At 36.9% G+C, this 11,098-nt stretch overlaps 1 protein-coding gene across 2 annotated transcripts; it reads left to right on the top strand.

Moving 5' to 3' along the window:
• The first annotated feature begins 364 nt into the window (after positions 1 to 364).
• Positions 365 to 10,327, top strand: creb1b (cAMP responsive element binding protein 1b). 2 transcript variants are annotated; one of them, XM_051906519.1, is made up of 9 exons: positions 365 to 535; positions 3,429 to 3,508; positions 3,757 to 3,869; positions 3,996 to 4,142; positions 4,859 to 4,959; positions 5,034 to 5,173; positions 5,368 to 5,550; positions 6,990 to 7,143; positions 8,989 to 10,327. In XM_051906519.1, the coding sequence occupies exons 3-9, from the start codon at positions 3,765 to 3,767 to the stop codon at positions 9,131 to 9,133; spliced, it is 975 nt and encodes a 324-aa protein (XP_051762479.1). In that variant the 5' UTR covers positions 365 to 535; positions 3,429 to 3,508; positions 3,757 to 3,764; the 3' UTR covers positions 9,134 to 10,327. The 2 variants fall into 2 exon arrangements, with proteins under 2 accessions (XP_051762479.1, XP_051762480.1); XM_051906520.1 differs by having other exon boundaries at positions 527 to 691.
• The last annotated feature ends 771 nt before the right edge of the window (positions 10,328 to 11,098 follow it).

Raw genomic sequence — 11,098 nt, 5'->3', positions numbered from 1 at the left:
ACATGACGTTTTGCAGTATTTTGCGTATGATGGATTACAGATAGGCTACACGGTTAAAGCTTTCTGGCAAAAATACCCTGCTGAAAAAAACAGCTTAAACCAACCTGGTCAAGACATGGTTTGATGGCTGCATAAAGGCTTTTAAGGGCACTAACCAGCTGAACGCCAGCTTAGCCAGGCTGTTAGGCTAGTTTCAATATTTATTTGATGTTTCTATGTATACTAAACAATTTTCTGTTTTTAAAAACATTTGTCGAGATTCATTCACAAAATCTTGTAAGTGTGTCGTATTCGCATTATTTCGCCAAGCTTCGGCCACGCTTCGTCTGTAATCGTCACCACTCGGCTTTTTCCGCCACGCTCTCGGCCGCTCTCGCTCAGTGCAGTGGGGTTGATGATCGGATTTTCGTCTCGTTCTCTGTGTTGTTGTTCTCGGTGACGCGACGGAGGTGTAGCCTGACGCGGTCTCTTACGTGTCGGCCTGAATAAAAGTGGAGCTCCGAGGGCTCGAGAGTGACGGAGGGAGTCTGTATCGGTAAGAGGAGACAAGTGTCCGGAGGGAAAGGGCTCGTCCCGAATGGCATATAAGTCTGGTTTGGGTTCGGCCCGTTGGAAACAAAGAGATCATGGCGGCTGTAGTTGTTGCATGCAGAGGGAGGGGAGGCAAACGGGAGAGCAACACAAACCCAGGGTGGGAAATTTTGATGCATGGCTGATCATTTAAAATGCTACGAAATATGGATGCACACCATCTCTGGTTTTCTTTATGCATCTTCGCAGTTCATATATGTGGGGTTTCCCCTTTTTGTTGGCTTCTTTCTCACCCTGGTTAGACCAAATGTGTGCTGCCTGGTGGAATCAGGGTGTAATACTCTTATATCATTCAGGAATTATTTAATCTTCTCTAATGTCCTTGATGCATTGTGCGATTTATTGGGCACGCCCTGATTATATTGCAATGTTTTAGGACTGGGTTATTATTGCACTTTCATGGTTTCATTATATATTATTCTAAGGGCTGTGATTGCACGCCCTTAAGCAAATACAGGTTTTATGAACAATATAGGAAACCTTTTACCCCCTGTACATTGCACATGACTAATAAAGAAATGCAATATCGTATTGCATTTTAAATATCAAAAACCTATTCAAATACAAGTGATCTTTGATTATGCATTTTGAGGTATTGCTCCTGATTTGTCCACAGTGCTAACTTTTTTAATGCAAATAAGTATTTTATAATAATATCAGTAGGCTGTTATTTGGATTCATGCTTACGGTTTTAGATATAAAGATCTATGAATGCACAATATCTACACGTTTCCTAGAATAAGCTGTCTGGCAGAAAATAGGATTTGAAAAGTAGAGGGAGAGCTATGCATGACCAATCAAACCACAGATAGACTCTGAGCGTCATGAGATCACATTACTGTCGGTTCACGCTTTCTGTCATGCCTGGGCTCGCGCTCTCTATCTTTTTTAAAGTGCTCTGTTTGGCTTATTATTTCACACACAACATGCATAAATACTGCCACTAATGGTAATAAATCATTGTGTTGTTCTTTTTTATATATATTTTTTGTATTTATTTTATACATTTTATCATTACTTTTTGATATTGTATTTATATTATATTATATATATATATATATTATTTTATATTTCTTAATCATCATACTAACATATGGTACAAAGAGTATGATATAAAAGCCTAATATAGCTTTTTTTTTTTTTTTTTTTTTTTTTTTAAATAAAACAAAAATTTCACAATTTCATTATCAGTTGGTTTGATGAGGGGAGTGTTCAGAAAACCTGTTAATCTATATTTTGAAATTGAAAGTTGCTTCATGGGTTTTTTGTTTTGTTTTTTGCAAGTTTTTCGAAGTATTTTAGTTTTTGTGTGTTTTTGATTGAGTCAACTGTGTTAACATAACTTAGACTCTTTGTCTTAGACATAAGTTAGCATATCTTAGACTCTAGCATAAGTTAGCATATCTTAGCCTCTAGCATCCAAGAGGGCTGAAGCCAGTTATTAAAAGGCATATAGCCTGGCTAGCTGTATATGGGGTAAATTAATCCAACTCTTCCTCTCCAGACAGTTTAGAGGTCAAGCACTCCAATATCTACACATGCCGAACAGTCAAGGGAAGTCAGGACTGCATTCACAGCATATTTGGATGCTTTCTATAAAAGAAAAAGCTATATGATGACACCTTTATTGCAGTACTTAATTTTTATCACTGGCCAGTGCACTAGTAATTTTAAACTCTCATATTAGATGTTATTGTAGACTAATGTAGAAATAAAGATTTTCAGAGCACCTAGGGGTTGCGTACTGGGACTTTCTTTAATGAGAACCTACAAACTCTTTACATTCACGCTGGGATTTCGATTAATTTCTGTTGTGCACTGCAATGCAATGCGTCTCTTAGTGTGGCCTATGTAGGCGTACGTTTAGAGAGAGACCTGACAATATTCTTTGCGTAAGCATCAAAAGTCAGTGTTCAGTGTATCCTGACTGTAAACATGTTAAGCTAGGATTAAGCAGTTGGTTTCTGTATCTTAAATTTAGACTAGACATATTTTCTTCCCTGGACAGGAAAGGTTTCTGGGAAGAATGTTTATCAATGGACATGCAGTGTTGCAGTCTCAGTTTTTAGTCCAAACTGCCATAGTATTGATTCATAACTGTGCTCGTCTCGAGTGCAGGAAATCTGCACCCTTATTTCCGACATAATGTCAAATGATTCAATTAAAACTCCATATAGAGTTGCAGCACAGGAGCCGTACTTAACTAATGTGTGTCTATATTTGGATATTCTAAAATTAACTCCCTTTCCAAGAAAGTCTATTGCTTCATTTTCATTTGCTTGTCTTCTAAAACTAGAAAAAAATTTTTTAGTGTATTTTAGCCTTTGTTTGGGTTGGGTTTTTGTCATATCTTAATCATGTTACAGTACTATACCAGCTAAATATTATGATACTAAGTAGTATACCACTCACTTGGATGCATTGTTTGTTATAGCATGTCAATGACTGTGATACTACAATGGCACCAGGATGTCATGCAACACTGGTACTTATACTAGTACTTAATACTCATTTATACAAGTCACGGTAACAAGGAAGGAAGGAACTGTGTCTAATCTCATATTACTTGCACTGATGGGACCACAGAGCCATAGTCTTTATACTTTATTGAGGAATCAACCTGCTAATTATTTATAGTTGCTTCTTCATATTTAGCTGGAATAAAAGAAAGTATTACAATTACACACTTGAGCTTTAATGTCACTTTGACCTCATTATCTCAATTAGTAGTCTTGTCAGATACTGTATACCAACAACAATGTTTGCAAAGTATTTTCAAAGTAGAAATGCCAAAGTTGCTGACTAGTATAGTGACTTTTCTGTGTCTGTCTGATCAGATTTCCACAGTAGAAGAGAGTGAGGATTTAACGGAGTCAGTGGACGGTGCGAAGATTCTGCCTAGGTTCCCCTCTTATAGGTATGTATGCTTCATCTGCAATGCCACATCCAAAGTTTCAGGTTCAGACTGTGATAGTAGTGTTAATAAACAGGAATTAACTTGCTTAACATATTAATCATTTATGTAATTAAAAGTCACCATGATATCAAAATGTACAGTTCTTGTTTTTGAATGAATTATTGCAGTATTTAATGCCACTTTGTTTATTTGTTCATGTGGCAAAAATTCACACTAAAGATGTCGGATTCCATTCGATTTCTCACCAGCTAACTCAATGACCATGGAGTCGGGAGCCGATGCCCAGCAGGGTGCAGACACTGCGGTCTCTGAAAATGAGAACCAACAGCTCACACAGGCCCAAATCGCCACTCTTGCACAGGTAAGAACACAATTGATTGTTTACTATACAGTACGTCAAATGAATTCAGGACATCGTAATTTGAGTCAAGAGTCTGACATTAGAGACAGAACATCTATGTTTTACTCTGTGCGTGATGTTGAATAGGTAACGATGGCTGCCGGACACGCAAGTGCCACAGGGCCCACTGTCACCCTAGTGCAGCTGCCCAATGGTCAGACAGTGCAGGTGCACGGAGTTATCCAGGCAGCTCAACCTTCAGTCATTCAGTCACCACAGGTGCAAACTGTCCAGGTATGACAACTTAACACATCCAACATCTCTAGATGTTCATGACTGATTGGCAGGATGCATTCATCCCTGATGTATTCTATTCTATTCTATTCACCTCACATGGTTAGTTCTTAAAGGTTTAGTTCACCCAAAAATGAAATTTCTGTCATTAATTACCCACCCTCATGTCGTTCCAAACCCGTAAGACCTTCATTCATCTTCGGAACACAAATTAAGATATTTTTGATGAAATCCAAGAGGTTTCTGATCCCCAAGAGAAAGCAACATAATTACCACATTCAAGGTCCAGAAAAGTAGTAAAGACATAGTTAAAGTCACATAGTCCATGTGACTACAGTGGTTCAACCTTAATGTTATGAAGCAACAGGAATACTTTTTGTGCCAAAAACAAAACAAGTTCTATTCTCGTCGCTTCATAACATTAAGGGTGAATCACTGTTGTCACGTTGACTATTTTAACAATGTCTTTACTACTTTTCTGGACCTTGAATGACAGTAATTACTTTGCTTTCTATGGGGGATAAAAAAAAAAACCTCTTAGATTTCATCAAAAATATCTTAATTTGTGTTCCGAAGATGAACGTAGGTCTTACGGGTTTGGAACGACATGAGGGTGAGTACTTAATGACAGAAATTTCATTTTTGGGTGAACTAACACTTTAACATGCAATTATGTGAAATTTGAGCTACGCATGACACAATTGTCTGTTGCTCAGATTTCCACAGTAGCGGAGAGTGAGGACTCACAGGAGTCAGTGGACAGCGTGACCGACTCTCAAAAACGAAGAGAGATCCTTTCTAGACGCCCCTCATATAGGTACGTATAGGTTCTTCAAGGGTTTTGCATTACATAAGGAAATTTTCCAGTCTACAGCTGTTTGTGATCTATAGGAAAATCCTGAATGACCTGTCATCAGACGCTCCAGGAGTTCCGAGAATCGAAGAAGAGAAATCTGAGGAGGACACTGCGCCTGCCATCACTACAGTGACAGTGCCAACCCCAATATATCAGACCAGCAGCGGCCAGTACAGTATGTTAAAGCCCATGACTGAAGTATTCAGATATTTTGAGATTCTGCATCTCCCACTTTAACATCACTGCTTAACATGTCTGGAGCACTGTTAAACCATAACTCCAACATATTTGGTTCTTAGACATATAGTGCCATGTGCAAACCTTCTCACCAAATCAGTGACAACCTCTTAATTTCTATTTCTCCTTCAGTCGCCATTACACAGGGTGGAGCCATTCAGCTTGCAAATAACGGCACAGATGGAGTGCAGGGATTGCAGACTCTCACCATGACTAATGCGGCAGCAGCCCAGCCAGGGACCACCATCCTGCAGTATGCCCAGACCAGTGATGGTCAGCAGATACTGGTGCCCAGCAATCAAGTAGTGGTACAAGGTAAGTTGAATTTTTTTCATAAGGATACAAGTCAGTTTTAAGTAAATAAACCAGGGCATTTATTTAGTAAGTAAATAGTATCAATATTGATTTGATGTTGTTTTTAACTAGTTGACCTATTTTGTTATTCTGGACAACTGCAAAAGGTAAGGGCCGCTCACACCAAGGATGATAACTATGGGCCTGTTTACTTCTGGTCACTTCATGCATGAAAGACCAGGTGTAAATGCCCTCCGAGACGGATTTAAATCTGATCACTCAAATCGCTTCAGGAGGTGGTTTGAGAAGCAAGTGTAAATGCATCTGGTTGTTGAAACCACATATGTAAATTTGACTTCTCCCAAAATGTTAATGTGTGAGAGCGTGTTATAGGCTATATGACGTTGTAGGTAAATATGACAGCGTTACTGCAACATGCATCGCCACAGATGAGTAGCTGAGTATTGCTTCGGCAAGCCGACGTGCAAACTAATGCAAATGAAACAAAGTAAGTTGCAGATGCTGAACACACATTCATCTTCATTAAAAGTAGTGAGACTAAATGATCTTACCAGTGCTAATGCGGCTCTTTCTCCTGTTGTGGTCTTTGATCTTGAAATTAGCTGATTAATAAATGAAATGCAGCGCATATCTGTTGCTTTCATTGACATGAACTCCGTTAAATTTGCATATAGTGCAGAAATTGAAGATCGGACTTATATTTGTTTTGCGGAGACACATTTATGTGGCCAGGTGTAAATGGAACCGTTTTAACAAATCAGATAGCAATCCGATCAGTAAAAATGCATGAAGTGACCAGGTGTAAACAATAAAATTTGAATAATCTTTCTAATTCTATGAGAATAAAGTTCATACCACAATGATAATGAGATGGAGGAACAAAATCATTGAGCATTTAAAGCAGATGACAACAAAACTGCAGGATGTACTTATAATAAACAGAACGTTATTGTGCTTTGGTGTGGATGCTAATATAGTTATTGTTAAGGCCCGTTTACACCAAGGATGATAACTATAACAATAATGATAAAGATATAGTTCTAAAAATCTTTCTAAATACAAAAGAATAGCAGAGTCCACACTAAAACTATAAAGTTAATGGCACAGAGAAAAGATATCGTTGGAATCACTTTCAGGACAATTTTTTTTCCAGCTGATGAACGATAAAAACAATGACAGCCAATCAGAATTCATCCTGCTGTACATAGCTCAAGTATTTAAAGTGGCAGACGACAAAACTGCAGCGCACTTGTAATAATCAGAACTATTATCGTCCGCTGTTGTGGACGCTAATATAGTTATCATTATAGTTATCTTTATAGTTATCGTTCTTGGTATGAAGTTCTTTAGCCATTAATATTCTATGATTTGATGTTGTTCTTTGAGTCAAACCCACTATTGATTCATTGTTTGTGGACTGCATTTTGTTTCTCCGACAGCTGCTTCTGGAGATGTGCAGGCCTATCAAATTCGTACTGCCCCAACCAGCACTATTGCTCCAGGTGTGGTCATGGCATCCTCTCCGGCCCTGCCAAGCCAAGGAGGTGCTGAAGAGGCCACACGCAAAAGGGAAGTCCGCCTCATGAAAAACAGGTAAAAACAAAAAATGTTTTTGGTAAAAGTAAATGTACAGTAAACCTTATCACCATTGGGCATAAATAATATAATTTACTGCTGTTTTGGCAAAGCTGAATTTTTAACAGACATTACTCCAGTCTTCAGTGTCACACAATCCCTCATAAATCATTGTAATAAGATGAATTTCTTAAAAATTTCTTATTATTATCAATGCTGAAAACAGTTGTGCTGCTTAATATATTTGTGGAAACAGTGATAGGATTTTTTTTTTTTAAGGATTCTTCAATGAATAGAAAGTTTAAAACAACAGCATTTATTTGAAATAGAATTTTTAATGTTTTAATTTTCTTTACTGTCAAATTGGATCAATTTAATGCATAAATTTTACTAATTAAATTAATCTTACTAACACCAAACTTTTGAACAGTAGTGAACACAATATCAGTCCTTCTACAGTAGCAGTAGTACAGCGTACTGACTAATCTCAACACTCAAGAGCTGTTTGCGAGATATGTAAATATAAATATGTAAAGTTAATGTAAATATAGCCAATCTCATGTGAACAGTCGAGACAAAACAAAAAAACATTTGTGTCAAAATATTGGTTCTATGCATTAGACCTTGTAGTAAATGTAGCCTAAAATACCTGATGTGTTTGATTATATTGATAATATTCATCAAAAATATATTGACCAAAAAAAGGTTAATACTTGGATACATGCAATTGTTTTAAATTTGTTTGTTAAAGACCCCCTGTGGTGAAAATCAAGTTTTTAATGTTGTTTATATGTTTATGCGGTGTTTTTAATATGCTTTAAGACAAACCATGTGCAAATTCATTAGTCAACACCATTGCTGAATATTTTCTCCTTAAAACTGTTGTTTACCAAAGACAGTCTCAAAAATGCGGTTTGAAACTGCCCCGTTCTCCTCCATCACAAGGATGTAACCAATCCCGTAAACGTGTGGGGCGGGGCTTTCATATCATTATTTTTACGGAAGCTGATTTTTAGAAGGCAGCTTACTCCGAGAACATGGTTTGTATAACATTAGCAACACATTATTAGCTGTTTGATAACAGTCAAGTCAAAGGCTAATCATGTCAATTACCGTTATGTGTTGACTTTTATTCAGATTATGAATGGATTATATATATATCCTAGAAAGTCCGCAAAGACCGCTTCACTTATAATCACAAAAAATCTGTCACTCATCTCAGTTCGCAATCTCACAAAGTTCTGTTATTATCAATTAAGTTGTCTACACTGCAAAATGAATCTCTTATTTACATTGTGTCTACATTTTGTTAATGAGAGGATTCACAAGCGTGCAGAACTCAGCACTGAACAAAAACTCCAGCGTTTTGATCTGTGAGTTGAGTCTGACTAAATTAAACATCCCTGATTGGTCACTGCATTCAAGAGATCAACAGACATGTCTGTGATTGGCTACATTGCTCACCACTGCAAAAACAAATAGTAAATAGAAACTCCAGAAATATTGGCTAAATTAAACCAATATTTCCACTTGCCATTGTGTAGTGTTTACTACAGTTCACCGAGTGGATCAGGTAGTCCGAGCTGGTGTGATTGAGTGGAGGCAGAGACTAATTTGTATATTCATAGATCTGCGTATACTAAATGAAGCAAGGGTGTAGAGTTACATTCAAGCTACATTCAATCTGCAGAGGGACTTTAATATTTATAATGTTTATCTTAATAAAGGCATGTGCAGTAAAATATATTTTTTTAAATGGTCAAAATTATGGTATTGACTACTTATTTTGACAGCCCCATTTTGGACCAAAAAGAGTCGTCAAAACATCTGCTAAATAGATCTCAAATTTCTTCCCTCCTCCAGAGAGGCTGCTCGTGAGTGCCGTCGGAAGAAAAAGGAATATGTCAAGTGTCTGGAGAACCGTGTGGCCGTTTTGGAGAACCAGAACAAAACGCTCATCGAGGAACTCAAGGCACTCAAAGACCTATACTGTCACAAATCAGAGTGATGTACCACACGTTCTGGCGGACTTGCGTGTACAGAGACTAAAGGGCAAATCAGCCCGACACGGACGCATGTTTTCTAAATGTTTTCTTATTTTAAAATTGCTGCAGACTGCCTGTATGAACACACAAGTATGTGAGGGAACTGAACAGAAGCCCCCTGGCCAACACAAATCTCTTCTAGAAATATTGGATCATGTCATTATAGACAAAAAATGCTGAAAACTTTACTGTGGACATAAACACAGAAGCACGTTCTCAGCCATCTGTACTCCTGGACTCAAACCGAAACTCAGAGGAGGGGTTTGTAGGAAATTGTTTACCTTTTTTCCAGTGTGCTGTTGTATAAGTCGTCAATAACTTTTAAAAGAGTTACAAATAATGTAAAATAATAATAATAATTTAACTGACATTTCAATAGTATGGTAGACATCATTAAGAAAGATTTTCTCTTGGAGTTGGCATCATTCCCTCTTTAGATTCAAAAGGTTTAACGTATCTGACTGTTACTTTTATTTGGTGTATAGTGCTCTTGTGTTTTAAGTTGACGTTTTTTACATTTAATTATGAACAAACTATATACAAATATGAATATTGATTTACAGAATCTATGCCATTTATAAACTGAAATATTGTGTATCATACAGAACAAGATTATATCCCATGTACATTTCAATTTTGACGTTTTGCTCATTTCAGAAGACAAAAAATTTACCTAAATGATTTAATTGCTTAAAATCCTGCCTTTGCAGTAGCAACAGTTGCACAAACACAAAATAAAACAGTTGTTTTATTGCTGACATTAGGTCACTGATACACCAAAATTCATGTCACAATGTCAGAAGTTACGCATAGACGAAAATTTTAAATATTTACCAGGTTCAAACATTTCTTCACATTTATGTTGATCAGATTCGGCAGATCACTTTTGTGTTAAGCTTGTATATCATAGAGCTATAACTGGATGAAATACAGTCCAATACATTCTATCTCTGGCATTATAGGCCAAAGCATGTTTTATCAATATTACATATTTGGCTTTGATATCGTTATATGGTAAATTTTTTTATTTCAACACTATGAACGTGGAGGCGGTGTCTTTGTATTTGATAACACAAGTAAAGAGTACATGTTATCAATCTATTATGGCATATGCATTTTGGCAGCTATTTCATAAAAAAAAAGACATGTTTAAAGGATTTCTCTTGTTTCATTTTTCCTTTTTGTCTACATTCAGTTGCTTCTGAAAGTTCAAGAAACAACTGAACAGTTGGTAACTTAAGTTACAGTTTGCCTTTATCAACATTAGTTGTATTTTGTTTACAAAGTTGTCTCAGTTGACCCAAACTTTTAAAGTTTTTGATGAATAATGAATTTTTTTTTTTTTTTTTTTTTTTTTTTTTTTTAATCAGGTAATTATTGGACTTTTAACCAGGTCAAGGTTTCACATGTTGGTTGGAGAATGACATTTTGCATGTTCTCTGCCTTGAGGACTGAAAGTTTTAAATGAGATGTTAGCAGACTGAATTAAAAATGCCCATCAACAATTCCAGTGTGTTCCGAAATGTACCTTTTGTCATCTGTTGGCAAGTGCATCATCTGCTGCTACACTTAAATGTCGAACCGTCTGCCTGACGTGTCATTTACGTGCTCAAGCGTGACAAATTAGGGAAGCAATCTCTCCACAGCAGGCACTCACGGTCCAGATCTGCAGTCTAACTGCTTATGCAAGCTGACATGCAACCTGATTTCCCTTACAAAACCAATTATTTTCCGACACAAGAATCTCATCGAAGGACAGACTGACCTCAGCTTTCAGAGAAATGCAAATTCTGTCTGTTTCCAGTGATAGAATCTTTATTTATTTTTCTGAACCAACATGAATAGAACTTTTTTTTCCTCTTGTATGTACCCTGTATGCAATGAGATTGATCTACTGCCATGCTGGCCAAAGTGAACTCTGAAATATG

Source organism: Ctenopharyngodon idella, chromosome 9 (genome assembly GCF_019924925.1).
Source record: "Ctenopharyngodon idella isolate HZGC_01 chromosome 9, HZGC01, whole genome shotgun sequence".
In the NCBI taxonomy this organism is placed as follows: Eukaryota; Metazoa; Chordata; class Actinopteri; order Cypriniformes; family Xenocyprididae; genus Ctenopharyngodon; species Ctenopharyngodon idella.
The sequence above is the reverse complement of the archived record's forward strand: the minus strand, read 5'-3'. Positions and strand labels throughout refer to the sequence as shown.